At 46.1% G+C, this 22300-nt stretch overlaps 1 protein-coding gene across 1 annotated transcript in view; it reads right to left on the reverse strand.

Annotated features, from left to right (window-relative positions):
• Positions 1-16876, reverse strand: part of LOC308160429 (uncharacterized protein) — a gene marked incomplete at both ends in the record, with an annotated part of 96362 nt that extends 79486 nt beyond the window's left edge. Inside the window, one exon of the mRNA XM_080534343.1 lies at positions 16714-16876. Coding sequence (XP_080390469.1) covers positions 16714-16876 — 163 coding nt within the window. The remainder of the gene's footprint in view (positions 1-16713) is intronic.
• Between the last annotated feature and the right edge of the window lie 5424 nt (positions 16877-22300).

Below are 22300 nucleotides of genomic sequence, written 5' to 3' on the forward strand. Positions count from 1 at the left end.
TCATGTTATATATATATATATAACGTTAGACAGGGAGCGCAGATGTATGTTTATGAACGATATGAGGCTGGGAGGGAAAAATCACAGTATACCCTCTAGAAAAAACTAGACTACACCACTGAAGTAGGCCTATGAGAGGACACGCACAAAACCGGCTAACGTTACTCATTAACTGTTTACACAAGTACAATCACAGTGTGACAGTCAGATGGAGCATTCGGTAAACAACAACAGCAAGGTAATGCTATCAGTTGAGTTAAAGAAAAACAGCTCTTACCTTTGATGACACCAACATGAGCCCTGTTTACCCGTACCTCCGCCGTTCTGTTCGTGGTGATTTTAGAGGCAATAGATTATTTTTGCCCCGCGCATATTGCTATGAATAGTTCGAAGCTAGGTGCTTGCACGTTAGGTGCGAGGCTGCTCGGTTAACCCATTAACGGGAACATTATTAGTTGCACAAAATAGGCTGATGTAATTGACCATGAACATCAGAGACAGACATTACGAATGTTCATTTAAAATACTCCGGAAGCCCGGAAGTCCGGAAGCCCGGAAGTCGGAAGTCCTCAGCATAATGCATTGTCTGCTATTACAACCGGATATTCAGGATGCAACTTTTTGCGCCCCGGCCGAGAAATAGAGACAGCCAATTGGAGCGCTGCTACAGCTCACGTGTAAGCGAAAAGTATTTGGCCTGCGATAGACTTGCATTCGATCGGCGACCCGACTCCTCCCCCTATGTATTTTAACAGTGATTTTTACACACACACAGATAAAATGTTTATTGTATTGGAGGATTTTTTATGAATGCTGATAGGCGCCGACAGAATATCAGCCGCATTTTGTGAATAAACAATGTTTATTTAAAAAAAAAACTTTTACAAATCGCAACTAGGAAGTGAAGGTGGGGGCGGCGCCCCAGCGCCCTCTATCGGCCAGCCGCCACTGCTACAGACCCATATCAAACCTTCCCTGTACATGAACAATTGTTGAAATGGTTGCCCACGAACAACTTAGCAATTATTTGACCCTAAATCATCTCTTCGATGACTTACAAACAGGCTTTCGCAACCTACATAGCACTGAAACGGCCCTTATTAAGGTCCTTAATGACATTCGCGTAAACACAGACTCCGGAAAAATCTCAGTTTTGGTACTACTAGATCTTAGCGCTACCTCTGACACTGTAGACCACGACATTCTAATAGATAGACTAAAAACAAGGGTAGGACTTTCGGGCACTGCCCTAAATTGGTTTAGATCCTACCTACAGGACAGAAGCTACTATATCTCCATTGGCAACTTTGTATCGGACCAAATTAAAATGACATGTGGGGTTCCCCAAGGGTCAATCCTTGGCCCCCTTCTATTCAATCTCTATATGCTTCCATTGGGACACATCATAAAAAAGAACAACATTTCCTACCACAACTATGCGGATGACACTCAAATCTCCATAGCCCTCTCACCGAACGACTATAGTCCCATTGACAATCTCTGTAATTGCATTGAGCAAATAAATGCCTGGGTGACACAAAACTTCCTCCCACTAAACAAGGACAAAACAGAGATAATTGTATTCGGTGCACCTAACAAAAGATCGAAAGTCAGTGCAAAACTTGATTCTCTCTCTCTTCAATCTAAAAAACAGGTCAGAAATCTTGGTGTAATTCTAGACTCTGATCTAAACTTCAACAGCCACATAAACTCGATAACTAAATCAGCCTACTATCACCTGAAAAACATAACAAGAATGAGAGGTTTTGAGGACTTGATTATTGTAATGGTCTACTAACAGGCCTATCTAAAGGAGCTATTCGTAAATTGAAGCTCATGACTTCAACTCTCTCTTTATATAGAGATGTATATATGAAGGACATGAACGATTGTCATCATAACATACTAATGGAAAAACAGCAAACTGCGGTTTGCATGCCACACTTCTAGAAATTGCACTATTATTTTTAAATCAGAGAGCAAACACATTATTAGCATTTCATTCATCTCTTGTTTTTAATATGTATTTGAAGGATTCACAATTAGCTGGAAATTAGGAGAGCAATCCCCGCTTAGGGCTAGCTACTCTACCCCGCCGGTCCTTACAAACTGAGCACAAATAAGTGCTACAAGGTAATAAGGAACGCATACCAGAGATCTGCAAAGAATCTTAATGACTGTGGCTCGGAAGGCTAAGTGGGGCTCAGTCGATGCTCTCTGTTACTGCACTGTTGTCTCTCACACACCTCACTCACACGCCAGGATAAACTGGGATGCAATGGAACTATGGACAGAGTTTGTACATCGTTGGCTGAGATGGTTTTGGTCCTCTTAGGACCAATATTCTTTATTGTTTGTTTTTTGTGTGTCAAGACTACCATCAACCTTGCGATTATTAGAGACCGGCTCTACCTACTGAGCCACAGCTGCCCCATGTACCAATAAATAACCGTCATATTACTGACATAGCACATGTCATAGTACATACAGTACTACATATTACTGACATGGGGCGGCTGTGGCACAGGAGGTAGAGCCGCCATCTAATGATTGCAAGATCGGCGGTTTGAGCCCCGGCTGGCCACATGTCGAAGTGTCCTTGGGCAAGACACTAAACCCCCAAATTTTTCCCAATGAGCGGGCCAGTGCCTTGCATGGTAGCTTGTTGCCATTGGTGTGTGAATGGGTGAATGAAAGGCCATTGTAAAGCGCTTTGGAATAAGGCACGAAATAAGTCAGTCCATTTACCATAGTACACAGTACTACATATTACTGACATAGGACATGTCATAGTACTACATATTACATACTGCCTTACTGCTGCTACTTCGACGTTATTGTTTTTGAGTTAGTACTCGTTTTGCACCTTACCTTATTTTTTCATTGTGTATTGTTTTGTATTTGTATTTTTACCTGCATTGTACTGTTAATAGTGTAGTTCATTGTATTGTTTACAACCTGTATTCTGTACATGTTACCAATAAACATTGATTAGATTACATTAGCTCTGGTCATGAGGCAGTCCTGCCTGCGACGTCTCAGTTTAGATATAACCCTCGTACATCTAGGATGTCTGAGTCCAGATATATCCCTCGTACCTCTAGGATGTCTGAGTCCAGATATAACCCTCGTACCTCTAGGATGTCTGAGTCCAGATATAACCCTCGTACACACTGGTCTGAACATTTAGAAATGACAACACGTTTTATGCATATTATCCCCCTATTTCAGGGAAGGTAGCAAACATTAGAACCACTAAAACCACTAAGTACTTTTGTCAAAATTGTCCCAAGCCAGATTCAAACTAGTCTTAGTCTCGGTTGTACACTCGTTCACCATCACCAACCAACAACACCAAACACCATCCTTTTGTCATGTAAACTAACGAATAGGAAAGGTGCTTGAACGTCAATATTTGAACTTCCAGATATTGCTACAGGGGGATGTCCTCTTGGTATAACGGTTTACGTCTGTGGCATCCATCCAGGTGCAAACCCAGCCAGTTACACCGTTATTTACACAATATGGAAGAGTAGGCCAGTGGCTGTTCCGTAACAAACAGGCATGTCTACTGTAACGGTAGCATTGGATATTCTATAGCCTATGGTGTTAACAGTTTGTTTTTCTTATCAAACGAAACGATCAAATCGTGGTAAACATTTGACTGTGCATCTGGGGTGCTGTCTGTCACTTCTGTATTCATTTAGTTTAATAACATAAAGATTTAGTAGCTGTGAGTATTTTAGTGAAGTTCAAGTTCAAGCTCAATTATAGCTAAAATAGAGCTAAACTGCGCCCTCTAGGGGTTTAATGACGTGGTATATCCGGGGTATATCCGTGACCCGGATGCTGTGTAAATACAGCTGTACAGTGCATAGCGTGGGACGCAATGTGATCCTGCTCAGTTCATCTGAAAACACTGACTGGAATCTAGCCTGATGACCCTGCAACCGTGTCCACAATTTGATGCACTGTATGTTTTCTACAGAATAAATGAACGTGAGCCATCCAGCTGAGAGTGATTCATGTAAAGATACACCCCGTCACATTGGTGCCGTGACCTGTGGACCTGAAGTCAACTCTTCACCTTGACCCGGGACCACTCTGCTGGATCACTCTGCTGGACCGCTCCTGCGTGCTGTCTGGTGGGCGGCGTATGGTTTCACTCAGTTCATTCGGTGATGTTATGCACAAGTGATTTGTTGAATTAATGAATGTGATCACACATGTGATCTGTGATTTATTTTAGTTTTATTGCTGTTTTGGTGACATTTTTCTTTACTGGTCTTTTATCTGATTAGTCTGTATAGTACTGTTTTATTGAATTGTAATTCAACATGAGCTACAGACCAGGATGTTTCAGTACGCCACTAAGCAGTAGCATTGGGAGGGGTAGAGCGATGCTCCTCAGTGGAGGTAGGGGGATTCCAGTGTTGAGTTATGATAGTCCTGTTCAGGGGGGTGATGTTCATGTTGTGGGTAGGCAGGATGCTGCTGGGGCCCTTTCAGTTAGTGGGGACACAGTTCCTTCTCAGAGCCACGACATTGATCATGCACCGAGCAAACAGGTCAGTGATACCCCATCCCCAATCTCTGCTTTCCAGTTACCTTATGTAGTGAGCCAGATGAGTGACATAATTAGAGATGTTGGTCTACAGCTGGCAGATAGCATACTTGCACGCCTTGACTCAACGCTACCCCCTCTTAGCACTGCACATGCACAGACCGAGCCCACTGATACATCCACCCAGAGTCTAGACCTGTCCCAAGCCCAGTTGGTACCTCACAGGAGGGTGAAGGAGCCTCCAACGTTCAGAGGGGATGATAAGGACGCAGTGAATGTGCGTGAGTGGGAAGACATAATGAGGAGTTATGTGAAGAAGGCGAACATCAGAGCAGATCAGCAGGCGGAAGAAATATTCACCTATCTCAGGGGCAGGGCTAAGGATGTAGTGAAGTATGGGACGAGGAGCAGTGGCATTAATGTCACTGAAAACCCAGAGGCCATCTATGGTCTTCTACGTAAGCATTTTGCTGCTGTTCCCTGTTCACCTATCCCCCTAGCCGACTTCTACACCACGCTGCCGAAGAGTGGTGAGGATGCGTATGACTACTGGCTACGCCTCAATCAAGCTGCAGATGTTGCCACTGATCGCCTCAAAGAACAAGGTAAAACACTTGAGTGCCCTCTCCTGGAGGTGACACGTATGTTCATCAGGAACTGTCCATCCAAAGAGCTTGCCATGACTTTCAGATCAAAGACGATCGATAAGTGGACTGCTGAAGAGGTCCAAGATGTACTTGACGAGTTCCACACTCAGGTGTGCTCGAACGGTGCTGCCGCAGCCGTGAGTAAAAAGCCCAGTGAGGGTGTGCTAGTGAACAGAGTTGAGATGTCAGGCACTGATATGTGTTCACCTGAAAAGCAGGATACTCGCCCAGACAAGGGGGCAGAGGCCTTTGAACGTATCATCTCAATGCTAGAGAAAGTCCTATTGGAGAAGTCTGCTCCTGCTAAGGACATGTCAAACAAGCAGTATAGACCCAGCCCCCCCAGGATTGAGGGTCTGAATAACCTGCCGTGTGCTGTGTGTGGCGACGCTAGACACTCTGCTTGGACTCACTGCCGTGACCAGAGGCTCTGCTTCCAGTGCCATTCGCCTGGACACCCCAGATCCAAGTGTCCGATGCAGGGGCGTGCCCAGTCGGCGCAGCAGGGAAACTTATAGATCTGCATTCAAGGGAGGACTGTGCAGATCCTGTTGATATCTCTCCCAATGATGAAATGGCTGATTGTGAGTCAACATACAAGTCATTCATCTCCAGAGCGCCTTCGAACAAGACAGTAGTATTTCAAGGTCTACACAGAGTCCAAAGGTCTGATAGTTTATTCTACACCACTGTCTCCGCTGCAGATGTCTCTCTTAGAGCGATGATAGACAGTGGTTCTATGGCGTGCACGCTTAGCGAGGCTGCGGAGGCGCGTCTCTTGCAGCGTAACCCTGATCTGAGAGGATGCCCTGCTGATGATGTCATCATCATAGGATGTGGTGGTCACCGAGTTGTACCTAAGGCAATATACAATGTCGATGTGGTGGTGTATGACTGCAAGATGGTCATCCCAATGCTTGTGGTGCCTGGACAGACCGATGACATGATACTAGGCAGTAATGCCATCAAGAAAATCCTAGAGTTGATGAGGAAAACTGACAGCTATTGGCGGCTGATATCTGAACATGGTGGTGGCAGTGATGGGGACTGTCATCACTTCTTCTCTCTCCTTTCCAATACAAAGAGATGGAGGGGTGAGACAGTGCCTGAGAAGGTTGGCACACTGAAGCTACAACAGTGTGTGATGCTACAGCCAAATAGTGAGCATCTTGTATGGGGCAGACTCCCTGTGTCGGCACCTATATCAGAGGGCAGTACGGTGGTTGTGGAACCAACTCAGTCCAGATGCAGACCGAATAAAGTTCTGGTTGGCAGAGTTGTTACGCCGATGTGGGGCGACCGATGGCTGCCTATGAAGGTTGTGAATCCCACCGGTGAGCCGGTAGTGCTGAAGCGAAACACCAAATTGGCGGACGTGTTTCCCTGCATTGCCGCTGAAGATCTGTCCCCGCCCGACCACATTCAGTCTTCCCCACAATCCGTGACTGGTGAGTCTGTAGCAAGGCCCAAAGAAGACAAAGGCACTGGAGGAAATTGGTCTACGCGACCTAGACTTGGACGCGTGTGAAGTCTCTGACCTGTGGAGAGAGAAGCTTTGTCAGCTTGTTGTGAAATACGAGTCAATCTTTTCACGCCACAAGTTGGACTGTGGTGAGGCGTCTGACTTCGTGCACAAGATACATCTGGTGGACGAGAGGCCATTTCGCCTGCCCTACCGCAGAGTGCCACCGAACCACTACGAGAAGCTGAGGTCTGCCATCAACGACATGGAGGAGAAGGGCATAATTCGTAAGTCCAACAGCGAATATGCCTCGCCCTTGGTTCTTGTGTGGAAGAAGGATGGAGGGTTGCGCATCTGTACGGACTTCAGATGGCTTAATGCGAGGACAACGAAAGACGCACATCCGCTGCCTCATCAGGCTGACGCGCTGGCTGCACTAGGTGGTAATGCCTACTTCTCCACAATGGACCTTACCTCTGGTTTCTACAACGTGCCTTTACATGAGGACCACAAGAAATACACTGCGTTCTCCTCTCCCTTTGGCCTGCATGAATATAACCGGATGCCTCAAGGGTTGTCCAACAGCCCGGCTACATTCATGCGGATGATGCTCTCGATCTTTGGGGATCAGAATTTCACCAGTCTATTGTGCTACCTAGACGATGTTATGGTCTTCGCTCCTACAGAACAGCTGGCACTCGAGCGTCTAGAGATGGTTTTCTCTCGTTTGAAGTACAACAATCTCAAATTGGCTCCAAAGAAGTGCTATCTTCTGCGGAAATCAGTACGGTTTCTCGGCCATATCATCAATGAGTCAGGAGTGCAGACGGACCCTGGAAAGGTTGAAGCCATTAGCCAAGTACAGGTATCCGATCTGATGGACAGTGATGGGGTGTCTCCTTCACAGAAGAAGATTAGGTCCTTCTTGGGCATGATGCTTTACTATCAGCACTTCATTGAAGATTGTTCCTCTAAGGCCAGACCCCTATTCAAGCTTCTCTCTGGACAGAACGCTGGAGAAAAGGCACGCAGAGGGAGAAAACCAGTGAAGAAATGTCACAATCTTGTAAAGCTCAAACCAGCTGACTGGACGCCCGAGTGTAGGGATGCTTTCGAGACATTGAAGCGCGATCTCCTGCATTCTGTAACCCTGGCCCATCCTGATTTCGCAAAGCCATTTATCCTAGCAGTGGATGCTTCATTCGATGGGATTGGCGCCGTCATCTCTCAGCTCCAGCCTGGTGATAAAGTTGCAAGACCAGTTGCCTTCGCTAGTAGGACGCTGTCACATGCTCAGTTGAACTATCCAGCTCACCGACTTGAGTTCCTGGCATTGAAGTGGGCTGTATGCGAGAAGTTTTCCCACTGGCTGAAGGGAGTGCATTTCACAGCGTGGTCGGATAACAACCCCTTGACCTACATCCTAACGAAGCCCAAGTTAGATGCATGCGAACAGAGGTGGGTGGCCAAACTTGCTGCATATGATTTCGATCTGAATTATATCCCAGGGCCTAGGAACATAGTCGCTGATGCGCTGAGCCGTGAGCCATTTGTTAAGTCCTGTGTGAGCCATCGCCTGGTGAGGGAGCCTTACCTGTCCTTGCTGGATCAGGTGAATGGAGTAGTGGCTGGTACGGTGCAGGACGCTTTCCGGCTGACTACCAACTGTCAAGGTGTTCAGCACACTAATGTCGACACAGATGAGGTCCTGAGTCCTGAGTCTTCTGGAGGTGCCATTAGTGCTGAGGAGGTGTCTGCTGTCATGGACGTCCATCGTACTGGGGGTGTTTCTCAGCTGCCCTACATTAATCCGGAGTATTTGCAATTGCCCGAGGAAGACCCTTCCATCGCCATCCCACAGAGTCAATTACACAATCTCCAGCAACAAGATGCTGTAGTGAGCAGGGTTCTCTTTTATATGCAGCGACATAGGAAACCAAATGCACACGAGAGAGCAGCTGAGTCTAGCTGTGTGCTCAGGCTGTTGAAACACTGGAAGAAGCTGAGAGTGCGTAGTGGACTCCTCTACCGTGTGAAGAGAGACCGCATCAGGGACAAGAGGATCTTTCAGTTCGTCACTCCAGAAGCTCTGAAGCGACAAGTCTTGCATGGAGTCCACGATGCTGCTGGCCACCAGGGTCGCTCAAGATCATCCTCTCTGGCCAGTGAACGATTCTTCTGGACAGGCATGCAGAGGGATGTTGAGAATCACGTGAAGCACTGTCAGAGATGTATTTTGGGGAAGACTCCTGAACCACACGCCCGAGCACCTCTTGAGAGCATCCGCACTTCAGCTCCTATGGACTTAGTGTGCATCGATTTTTGGACCGCAGAGCAGAGCGACAAGAAGACCATTGATGTTCTTGTTGTTACGGACCATTTTTCTAAAGTAGCTCTTGCCTTCCCCTGTCGGAACCAGACCGCGAAACAAGTTGCCCGCTGTCTATGGGACAAGTTTTTTTTGCATATATGGGTTCCCCAAAAGAATCCATTCGGATCAGGGAGCTAACTTTGAGAGTCGGCTTCTAAAAGATCTACTAGAGATGGCAGGTGTGCATAAGTCCCATACGACTCCATACCACCCCATGGGCAACGGCGTCACAGAGAGGTTCAACAGGACCCTCGGGGGCATGATAAGGGCTCTCCCTCCACTGAGCAAGTCCAGGTGGCCACAGATGCTCCAGACACTGACCTTCTGCTACAACTCCACTGTGCATGAGACCACGGGCTTCGCGCCATTCTACCTGATGTTCGGACGGGTCCCACGGCTGCCCGTGGATGTCATGTTTCATCATGTGCTGGAGGATGATGCCGTTGTCAGTCGTCATGAGTTTGTGCAACATCTGAGGAGAGATCTTTCTGAAGCAGCACAGATCGCTCAAAGGAATGCCATCAGGGAACAAGATCGCCACGCCAAACTGTACAACCGGAAGGTCAGAGGACTGCCGTTGGGTGTTGGTGACAAAAGTGCTGCTTGCCAATCGAGGTGAGAGAGGGAAGAGGAAGATCGCAGACCGGTGGGAATCAACTCCTTTTGATGTGGTGTCTGTGAGATCGGACATCAACGTGTACAGGATCAGAGATGTTGTCACGAATAGAGAGAAGGTTGTACACAGGAACATGCTGCTTCCGGTTGACTTCTTGACAGTTCCGGAACAAGATGGGAACCCGGCATCCCTAGAGGAGTCGCAGTCTATAGCTTCCTGTGCCAGTGTTCAGGGCTCTGTCACCTCTGATGTTGAAGAGGCTTTCGGTTGCGCACCAGGGACTGGGTCTTGGAGTCGCCTGAGCACGCGGGGGCAGAGAGCATCCATGAGGAAGTAGTCAACGGAGGGACTATGCCCGTGCCGAATGCCTCGAAAGGAGACCGACCAGATGAGTTGCTGGATAGTGTTCCTGATGACTCTGTACCTGACTGCCACACTGATTATCCCCCTGACACAGTATGTGACACAGTACACTCACCTGAAGCTAGATGTGATGCCCATGGTGACCTCCCAATTCTAGTTGAGGTTGAGCCGGAGTTGGTAGTTTGCACACGTTCACAGAGTGCTCAAGCTCCATCAGTTGTCACGAGATGTGGGAGGAGTGTTAGGAACCCAAATAGGCTTATTTGTGAGATGTCAGGGCAGATGCTTAAAGGGAGTACTGAGCCTTTCATAGGTTCTGCATTTAGTTTCATTGCGGCGTCTATGTAGGGGCGTAGTGCATCCAGTTTTTTTTTCTTCATTTATTTTGCTTCCGGTCTGAGTCGTGACCTAGAGTCATGAGATCCTCTTGTAAGGGCAAAGTTATGTACAACTGTGGGATGTAGATGGCATCTCTTTCTCCTCTGTGATAAGTACGGGTTTTGGTACCAATCTGTCCTTACACACTTCTTATGGAAGAATTTATAATGTTGAGTTTTGGTACATCAGTGCTCGAGATCCACGTTGTTTTGTCATTTTGTCATTTGTTTTTTCGCTCCTGTTCTATTTTTTTTACTGTCCTCCGGTTTTCATGCTGTTGCCCCATTTTAGTATAATTTAAGGGGGGTGTATGTAACGGAGTAGAAAGTTCAAGTTCAAGTATAGCTAAAATAGAGCTAAACTGCGCCCTCTAGGGGTTTAATGACGTGGTATATCCGGGGTATATCCGTGACCCGGATGCTGTGTAAATACAGCTGTACAGTGCATAGCGTGGGACGCAACGTGATCCTGCTCAGTTCATCTGAAAACACTGACTGGAATCTAGCCTGATGACCCTGCAACCGTGTCCACAAATTGATGCACTGTATGTTTTCTACAGAATAAATGAACGTGAGTGATTCATGTAAAGATACACCCCGTCACATTTACACAAGTACAATCACAGTGTGACAGTCAGGTGGACAGGAACAGGGGAGAGAGAGAGAGAGAGAGAGAGAGAGGGAGAGGGGGGGAGGGAGGGAGAGAGAGAGAGAGAGGGGGGGTAGGGAGAGGGAGTTAGAGGGAGAGAGAGGGAGAGAGAGAGGGTGAGAGAGGGAGAGACAGAGAGAGAGAGAGAGAGGGAGAGACAGAGAGAGAGAGAGAAAGAGAGAGAGAGGGGGGAGAGAGAGAGAGAGTTAGAGAGGGAGAGACAGAGAGAGAGAGAGGGAGACAGAGAGAGAGAGAGAAACAGAGAGAGACACATAGAGAGAGAAACAGAGAGAGACACATAGAGAGAGAGGGAGAGAGAGAGAGAGTTAAAGAGAGAGAGTTAGAAAGTGAGAGAGTGAGACAGTTACACGGGTGTAGTCCCAGGGTGGCCATGACATAATTTACAACCCCCCCCCCCGCCCCCACTCCCCCCTCCTCTCTCTCTCTCACCCCAAAACAAACTCTTACCTTTGATGACAGAACATGAGCCGTGTTTACCCGTACCTCCGCGTGGTGATTTTAGGCAATAGATTATTTTTGCCCCCACGTTAGGTGCGAGGCTGCTCGGTTAACCCATTAGCTTTCTAATCTTTTCTTTTCAACTTTCAAACTAAAGCCAAAGTCACGTAACAGTAATGAGGTCTACAATTGGCTATGGGGAGTTGCCTCCCCTTCCTCCATCTGGGTGATCAATTGGCTATGGCGGAGATCCCTCCCCCTCCATCCGGATATGATCCTTACATTGTAAACAACTAGCTGCCCAGCTGCGGACAGCAAATCTATCACTCGGAAGCTCGATGGACCAATGCATTGTCTGCAATACAACCAGCTTTCAGGAGGACGCACATTTCTGCGCCCAGGCCAAGAAATAGAGACAGCCAATTGGAGCGCTGCTACAGCTCACGTGTAAGCGAAAAGTATTCGTCCTGGCATAGACATCCATTGACCGGCGCCCCGCGTTCTCCCCCTATGTATTTGAACAGTGAGTTTTACACACACACACACAGATAAAAATGTTTCTTGTATTGGAGGATTTTTAATGAATGCTGATAGGCGCCGACAGAATATCAGCCGCATTTTGTGAATAAACAATGTTTGTTAAAAAAAATACGTTTACAAATCGCAACTAGGAAGTGAAGGTGGGGGCGGCGCCCCAGCGCCCTCTATCGGCCAGCCGCCACTGGTAGTGACTCTGCCGTTCTGACAGCCGTGGGGAGATACAATTGAGCAATACAATAATAGAATGGTAAAAAAGTATGTTGTGTCCGTGTGTATGCATTTATCATTATAGTCCATAAAGCATCTAGTGCAGGGGTGCTCATTACGTTGATCGCGATCGACCGGTCGATCGCGAAGGTAGTGTTGGTAGATCACACGGCATTGAAAAAAATAAATAAAAAAAACGTAAAAAAAAAACGTTTTTTTTTTTTTTTCTGTGTGGTCCAGACGGGAGAGGCCATCACTCAGCCCCGCGCCGCCTCACAACACACACACACACACACACACACACAGACAAGCACACACACACACACACACACACAGACAGACAGACACAAGCACACACACACATGCACACACAGACAGACAGACAGACAGACACACACACACACACACACACACAGACACAGACAGACAGACAGACACACACAGACAGACAGACACACACACACACTCCGCCGCCCGGAGACGTCGATGGCACCTGGCTTGGCACTGGCCAGTCTGGTGTAAACCACTCAGAGCTCCTGAGTTAATGTTAATGTTAATGGACTACCAGTGTGAATATTTGTTATATAGTTTAATAAATCTCTCCTTTGATTTTGAAACAGTGTAGCGTGGCCTTAATTTGTTATTATTACAGTACATTTTTGTGTTCGCAGCAATGGCAATATGTTTTATTTGGTTGGTAGATCTTGTTGAGCTGGTAATTTGAAAAGTAGCTCACAAGCCTAAAAAGGGTGAGCACCCCTGATCTAGTGGGACTTGGTGTAGTTCCTTCCCATCCGGGCATCAAAGCTGTAGCCTAATAAAAAAAGAAGACAGTACATTTAAAATGATTGCCCACTGTTACCAACACACCACTTTTACAAAATACTACTATGTTCATAAAATAGAATTGCTTATACAATGACAATGACAAATACCAGAAGTGGTGGTGACTCATCAAGGTGTCATCTCTCAGAACCTCTCACCTCGTCATTCTGTAACAAAGATGTCAGGTCAGAGGTGTGGACACACTGCTAGTGTAGGTTTTCCATAGACTCTCAGTGTACTATTGTTGTACTGTAAGGAGTAGTAGGCTAGTGAAATCATTTCAATCCACAGTATTATTCTACAGCAAATCTACAAATCTACATATCATACCTTATTTTTGATATAAGGATTACATTAGCGACAACATAAGCGTTCATTGCAAAAGCATTTACTTTTTCTATAATCTATTATATCTCTAACAAAGCTAGCTAGCTAGCTAACAAGCTAACACTTGTTTGGCTAGCTGGTACACACAAACACACTAAAATGGTGCATGAAACATATTACACTATGTTGCATGTTTAGTAGGTCTCCAACAAATGTATTTATTCATTATGTTTTATCTTTGACAACGTATTTCTTCCTCCCACCATCTCATTAGTTTTGTAGAGGGGTGGCATAATTGTGGTGAGCAGTTTCAGTGGTCTAACTGATGCTAACAACGGGGCTATCTACCTTACTCACAAAACATCAAATAACTGTTTGGCTATCCTAAGTAAACAATACAAAATCCTAGTAAACAACACATGTAACTCACTAAAACTTACCCAAGAACACAGCAGAAGGTCTGTGCAGACGACTGTCCCAAGAATAGTGAACTGATGTGGAGATCAATGTCTGAAATTCCGTTGTCATCTGTCATCGTCAGATTCGGAGATCGGAGTTCCCGTTATGTATAGTCCAGTATGAAGGAGTTCATTAATTGCCCACTGTCGATATATCTGCCTGCTTTTGAAATTCTGTTGATAGCCAGGGCTGCCAAGTTTCACCAAAAGTTTGGAGTGAGATTTTTTGGCGGTGGAGCGACCCAAAACTGTGCACGTTTTGGCAGCGGCGGCCCCTCTCTCCCACCCAATTATTTGTGCTAGTTTCCAGCAATTTTACATGTTGTTCATAATAAACCAGCACAAGAAATGAAAATAATTAACATTTTATAAAACAAGAAAAAAATTCAGACAATATATCATATTTATGAAATCTTAATAAACAAATACAGTAGCCTACAGACTCTAAAAGAAAAAATTGGGCCCCATCAACAGGACTCAGCCCCTTGGTCAGCAGCAGAAAGACCCGTGGTCATCATCTTATATACAGTGCATTGCTCATAGATGGCTATCATGTTATACAGTACATACCAGGGTTTTTCCTGGGTCAGAATGAGGTCTTGGTGGGTGATTTTGTGCGCGCATGTTGGCCCAATTTTTTTTTGAGGGACCCCCAATTGTTGAATTTGTATTGTAAATTGTAATTATTAATAATAATTATTATTATTAATGTACCTGGTTATGTTACAGTAGAGAAACAAAAAACAGTTACCAAAACTGAGTATTTACTAGCTAAGATTGGCAAAAGATTGGCGTGGTGCAACCGAAATTAGTAAACAACTAGTTTGAAACTAGCTAGTAACAACTAGGGGTTTAGTAACTACTAAATGCCTGCATTTAGTAATGACTTACGCCATATTGGTGCAACCCAGTCCAGTAGGCTACCAGATATGATGTTGTAATGTATGCACATATTTTACTACCACGGTTGCCAGACGGAATTGACAATGTCCAGCCCAACCAGTCTAAAAGCTGCCGAATCCACCCGTCCAGTGTGACCAAAAGTAGCCCAATCTGGCAACACTGCTTGCTACGTTCTTACAGCTCGCGTGAACACAGGTTCTTCCATCAGCGCTCGCCTGCCGCTTCGATTGCAGACTCAAGTTAACGCGCGTGCAGAAAGATGCCACGAAACTCATGTCCGGTAGCTTTCTTTCAAGGAATTTCACTTTTTTTTCAGCTCCATCTTGTAAATTTGTCAACAGGTCCCGACGCACACACATGGCTCTTTACATACAGCTGGGGTGGGCATGGCTACACACACTGCCACACTAATAACAATAATACCCCCCACCCGACTTTGCTAACTAAATGTAGGTATTTAGTGAATGTAAAACTGTTGGATATGACATCGAGTGGGTTCTTCATCGCTTCGTTTGTCGTCCTATGCCAAAAACCGGAAAACACATTTTTTCACAACAAGACTTGTTTGGCTCGATTGTGAGGTTTCACAATTGCCGAGATGGGGACCTATTAATCAAACCCTGTCACATATAGCCTTTTTTTTTTCCATCACCCACACTGGTGGGCAACTGGGGTGTCATACCATTTTCATGGGGTGGCAGCTGCTACCCTGTGCCCCAGTGTAGAACCGCCAATAGAGTAGGCATAACAAAAAAATAAATATTTAAAGTGATAGTGCAAGCAGGAATGATTACCAATGCAGTGTACTTGAGCAAGAAAGTAGCATTACTGCAAATTAAAGACAAATAATCGAGAAATTAAAACGGTTTAATCCAGGACTATTGGTCTGACAGCTACAAATTCATTTCGGATGAGGCTATTTTGGTCTGACAATCAAGTCAATTTCAAATGAGTCCTGTCCTGTTTTGTTTTTTTTAACTGTGGGAGTTTAGTCTGTTGATGTCAGCTTCCCTCTCTCTTCATCACACCCTCTGTATTGTTTTCTCTGCCCATCACTCTCTCTCTCTCTAACTTATTGGAGTGAGGAAGGGAATTCCTCAAACGTCTGTGCTGAGCACAGAGAGATCCTTTCCTGCATCTCTTCCATCGGAGACTGAAGACCCATCTCTTCATGCATCTCTTCTACCCCCCAGCACTGCGTCTCCTGAGACACACGCTTTCCCCTTTACTGTGTCCCCTATGACTTCTACTGCCCCCCTTGTACTGTCTCTCTGTTCTCCAATGTCTATATATATATATATTGATTTATTTTAAATAATAATAATAATAATACAAAAATAAAAAACGCACTCTTCCTGATACGACTGGTGGATTGATGAATCAGTTGCTTAGTCAAATCAAATGTATTGATTGTAAGTCGCTTTGGAATAAGGTGTCTGCTAAATGCCAAAAATGTAAAATGTAAAAATGTAGGTGAGGAGAGACCTCGTGGGCGATGTTTTCCAGGTCATTCCTTTTTAACGGCGGTCCAAATACGAGGAGAATCCCTCACTTCATCGTACCCATGAGTCACCTTATCTCATTCCCACATGGTCAGGAACAACTGAAGGGTATCAGTGGACTGCAAAACTCCAACTCTGATCATTGAATGTTTTTCACAGCCGCTCTCAGTGCACAAAACACGTATCCCTGTAACCTTCTCACAAAAGCATACATACATACATACATACATACATACATACATACATACATACATACATTGCTCGCCAATTCATCTGCTAATCTGCTAAAGACTTGACCAGAGGGAATATTTAAATGTCATTTGGGAATCGCATTGGCTCATTCCAAGACACTGTACCCAGAAAATGGTTTTTATTCCACTGTTTCAAACCCTACTCTGATGATGTGATGAAATAGCACTGCATCATGCAGTCGGTACACTCACCTGGACCCAGGTATCCCACGTTGTAGCGGTTGTATCCATAGAAGCAGGTGTCACAGTGTCTGAGAGTGTACCTGTATCGGCTGACTCTTTTAGCTCCGATACTTGGGCTGAATTGACTCCAAATGTTCACTAAAACCACCAGGAACCAGTACAGGGATCCCATGGTCAAACAGCACTGAGAGGGGAAGATAGATACAAAACCAAAACAGAACTAAACCTTGAACGGTCAAGGCAGGTACCAGCTGACTCTCTGGCTTTGCTTAAGTAGGATATAGTAAGAGATGTTGGGCATTTCAGGCATTCTCCTCGTCTCCCTCTCTCTCTCCCTCTCTCTCTTCCTCTCTCTCTCCCTCCCTCTCTCCCATCTTTGACAGACAGACATACTGTACGTGTTGCTGTTTTCCGGAGTAGCTCCACCCTCTCTCTATTCCTCCCTCCCTCCCTCTCCCTCTCCCCCTCCCCCTTTCTCTTCATCAACCGAGTGCAGGTTCACTCTCTTATTCCTTGTTCCTCCCTCTTCCTGCTACAGTGAGGGAAAATTGATATAATTCAAGTGATAATAGGGATTATAGTGGTTTCCCGATGGTTTGCTAATTTCTATCCTCCCAATGCTTGATGAGCAAGGATAATTACTGGTGTATTTAGCGGACATTATATACTGTAGGTCTATGTTTGTTTTGACAGTTTAATGTGGACCAGTGGGTAGATTTTTTTGTCGCAGTCTGTTCCTGAAGTGAGCGCAAGAGGATTATGGCTGCACTGTGATGGAAGTGATTAGCTGGGGAGCAGGGGAGGCTGGTTCATTAGGGGCAATTGGACAATGCCCCACCAAAGGGAGAAGAGAGAGATTTTTTTTCTATGACTTCTAGACAGTGTTGCTTCTGAATATCATAGTCCAATCAGCTAGTGTTCTGTGGAGTATATCATAGTCCAATCAGCTAGTGTTCTGTGGAGTATGTTCCAATCAGCTTCAAGTCCCGCCCCTTTCAGGGCAACTTTCACTCTACTCGAAATTGCACTAGGCTGTTCTCGTAGACTTGCATGTAAAATCTATTTTGGTAACTTCAGGCCATTCGGTCATTTGTCTATGGGGTTTTGGGACATGCACAAAGAATCGTACGTGCTTACGTCATGTCATACGGCCGGCGTAGCTAACCTACATTTCAGATCACGTTCGTTCACCTGCTTCACCATGGCTATGGCGGCTAGTAATGTTTGCTTCGTGTTTTTATTTGTTTTGTTCGTTTTGTGTAATATGTCTATTGGCAACATTCTACTGCTGGTCTTAATTATCAGCGACCGTCTCCGCTGCCGTCTCCGCTGCCGTGCGACCAACACGCAGGGGGAATATGGAACTATACAGCAAATCACACAGCAGAGCAAACCACTACCGGACTTTGTAAACAAATTGAACAAATGGATTAGAAGGAGGCATCTTTTGTTCCCAACTTGATGATATTGCAACTGGACCTATTACCGAAGTCAAACTTGTGTAAGTAAGTGAATCATCTGTCCTTCAGTCATGATAGGAAAACCAAATCGATGCTGGGAGAAGGAATGGCAGACTGTATTCTGATTGTATCTTCTATGCTCTTTGTATGTTTCTATGCTCTTTGTATGTTTCTATGCTCTTTGTATGTTTCTATGCTCTTTGTATGTGTCTTGGTGTAGGAGAAACGTAGGACCACGTTGGAAACAAGTGTTTCGGTACACGTTGACGTGTAGAAACTGTAGAGAGAAAATTGTAGAAATTGTAGAGAAAACTGGGGGGGTAGAGGTGATGAAGAGGTCTGTACAGGGGGGGTAGAGGTGATGAAGAGGTCTGTACAGGGGGGTAGAGGTGATGAAGAGGTCTGTACAGGGGGGGTAGAGGGGATGGAGAGGTCTGTACAGGGGGGTAGAGGGGATGAAGAGGTCTGTACAGGGGGGTAGAGGGGATGAAGAGGTCTGTACAGGGGGGTAGAGGGGATGAAGAGGTCTGTACAGGGGGGGTAGAGGGGATGAAGAGGTCTGTACAGGGGGGTAGAGGGGATGAAGAGGTCTGTACAGGGGATGAAGAGGTCTGTACAGAGGGGTAGAGGGGATGAAGAGGTCTGTACAGAGGGGTAGAGGGGATGAAGAGGTCTGTACAGGGGGGTAGAGGGGATGAAGAGGTCTGTACAGGGGGGTAGAGGGGATGAAGAGGTCTGTACAGAGGGGTAGAGGTGATGAAGAGGTCTGTACAGGGGGGGTAGAGGGGATGGAGAGGTCTGTACAGGGGGGTAGAGGGGATGAAGAGGTCTGTACAGGGGGGTAGAGGGGATGAAGATGTCTGTACAGGGGGGTAGAGGGTATGAAGAGGTCTGTACATGGGGGGTAGAGGGGATGAAGAGGTCTGTACAGGGGGGTAGAGGGGATGAAGAGGTCTGTACAGGGGATGAAGAGGTCTGTACAGAGGGGTAGAGGGGATGAAGAGGTCTTTACAGAGGGGTAGAGGGGATGAAGAGGTCTGTACAGGGGGTAGAGGGTATGAAGAGGTCTGTACAGGGGGGTAGAGGGTATGAAGAGGTCTGTACAGGGGGGTAGAGGGGATGAAGAGGTCTGTACAGGGGGGTAGATGGGATGAAGAGGTCTGTAGAGGAGGGTAGAGGGGATGGAGAGGTCTGTAGAGGAGGGTAGAGGGGATGGAGAGGTCTGTACAGGGGGGGTAGAGGGGATGAGGTCTGTACAGGGGGGTAGAGGGGATGAAGAGGTCTGTAGAGGAGGGTAGAGGGGATGAAGAGGTCTGTAGAGGAGGGTAGAGGGGATGAAGAGGTCTGTACAGGGGGTAGAGGGGATGGAGAGGTCTGTACAGGGGGTAGAGGGGATGGAGAGGTCTGTACAGGGGGGTAGAGGGGATGGAGAGGTCTGTAGAGGTGGGTAGAGGGGATGGAGAGGTCTGTAGAGGTGGGTAGAGGGGATGAAGAGGTCTGTAGAGGGGGTAGAGCTATTCTCATGCTAAAATTGACTGTAAATCCAGATTTTAAAGTTGATATTCTTCCCCGTGGAGCATGCCCCCATAACCTGTGCCCCACCCAAACATTTTAGCACCAGCCGCCACTGCTGGGGAGAGTGAAGAGGAAGTCCACGATGACTGCCCCCCTCCACACATTAAACCTGAGACTTCTACTGCCCCCCAGCACTGCGTCTCCTGAAGACACCCGCTTTTTCCACTTTACTGTGTCCCCTAAAACTTCTATTGCCCCCCTTGTACTGTTTCTCCGTTTCTCCAGTGTCTATATAATAAAAAATAAAAAGTCTAGGTTTAGAAGATGGTGATAGAAGTAGATTTTTCCTTCTATCACAGAGACTGCCAATGTTTTTGCCGCGAATTTGCGAAACCTAGGATGGTAGGGGGAGGCAGGGCAATACCGCTACCTGATTGGTTGGCGAAGCACTCCCTCATTGCCCCCTCATTGGCTGGCGAGTCTACCATCTAAAGCCAGACTCCTTGCTATAAGCTAGCAATATTGGGCTAACGTAAACGGCTAACGTAAACGCTAGGGCGTGTGAACGGGTTGAAATGCACGCCCAGAGAAGTTAGAAGTCATAAGGAAACGCCCCGCGGTGGCGCAGCGGTCTAAGCATCAGTCTCTGGTGAAAAGCTGCCCACCGGGGACTGGGATCGAATCCCGGTCTCGCCAGACCCGGATATGGCCGGGGCCCACAGGGAGCGGCATATTGAGCGGCCGCTCCCAAGGGGGGTATAGGACTATTTCCTGACAAGGATCCGTCGCGCAACACCGCCCCCTGGGTGCCGGAATAACGGTGTTGGGCTCGAGGAGCCAGACAGCTAGTCTGCCTGGCTATCTCCTCTGGGGCTGCCGGCCACGGGGTCGTGCGGCGGATCCTACGCAATAGGCAGGGGATAATTGGATACTAGGTTGGGTACAATTGGATACTAAATTGGGTGAAAAAAGGGATAAAATCAGGAAAAAAATAAAAAATAAAAAAAAAGAAGTCATAAGGAAACATGTTTATTGCCTGAGCAACACAGTGTAAAAATACACAGCTTCATAAAATAAACCAGAAACACTCATTCTGCAGTCTGCACGTTTTATTCTGATATTAACCACCCACAAACCATATTACTGCATAAGCAACCACACAGGGGAAATACAGTATCAAAGGAGCAGTACATTTCAGGAACATTTCAGAACTTTAGGAGTTGTTTAAACTTGAACTCTCTTAGATTATATTCAAGCCGATCTTCAGCTACTGGCAAACATCTCCACGTTCAGCTGCGTCTCCACGTTCTGCTCCCTCCGGACTCTTCATGACAAAGCATTATTGGATGTGTACACACACACACAACGTAGAAAAAGAACACCCAAATGTAAAAGTCTGTTTTTGTCTTTAATTAAACATAATACATCGATTGCAATTCAATTGTTTCTTTTATTCCTTTTACAATGTGAACCACGTAGAAAAAGAACACCCAAATGTAAAAGTCTGTTTTTGTCTTTAATTAAACATAATACATCGATTGCAATTCAATTGTTTATTTTATTCCTTTTACAATGTGAACCACATGTATCATACCAACACCTAAATGTTAAGTATATAGATTAGCCATTTATTACTTCTTTTTTTAAACAAATAATTATATAGGTATCAGGAAACAGTATAATAGTGTTGGCTCTAGAGAGATGGAACACCAGGAGGAGGAGAAGAAGCAGATGAATGTGTGTATAACAGGGGCCTATTCACAGGGTTCAACTCACCCCACCCCCCCCACACACACACACACACAACTTGGTTGATTCTGACTTTTTAGAGGGGGACCCTCATTGATACTTAAATTCTAGTGGCAGGGCCCTGATCTGTTATGGGGGCATCTAACACCCCCCCCCCCACACACACACACACACACACACTCGAACCCTGCCTATTCAGTGGAGCGATAGAACTGTAGTGTACGGAGAGAACACGCTTCCCTATTCTGCACGACCGACAGAGCACAGTGTCTGTTCTAGACAGCACATTTCTATCTGAACGTAACTTTGTTTGGCGTCCCCACTGAATAGGTCCAAGTTGTTCCAAGAACTGATCTAAGGTTGCGTTGCATTGTGACCTCCTACAGGTTTAGGTTAGTATTGGGTTGGGGGGTTAAAGTTCGCCGAAACCAGACCAGTACTTAGGAACAACCTCTAGGCCAGCCAGTCGAAGCTTTCCACATCAACACATGCACACCCCTTTATGAAAGGCTATAGAGTCTACGTCCCAATGTCCAACACTCGCACACTACCGAGTACGAAGCGAGCTGGCCGTGCCCACTTAATAACAGCACGCCAAGTGTGGACAGTGGGATGTAGGCTCTGGAAGAACAATTATGGGTGGAATCCTAACACGGCACACGCAGATGTAGAATTCCACCCTCTGTGAACAATTCCCTCCTAGGACAAGAGGCATTCCGATATACAGTATAACAGCACTTGGACCTTTAACTATGTGTATCGCTCCGCCACACAGGTGTTCTATTAAATGACCGTTAATTAGACATACAGAAACTGTCCGATGTTAATTAGACATACAGAAACTGTCCGATGTTAATTAGACATACAGAAAC

The sequence above is a fragment of the Nansenia antarctica genome (genome assembly GCF_963989245.1).
Source record: "Nansenia antarctica genome assembly, chromosome: 6".
NCBI lineage: Eukaryota > Metazoa > Chordata > Actinopteri > Argentiniformes > Microstomatidae > Nansenia > Nansenia antarctica.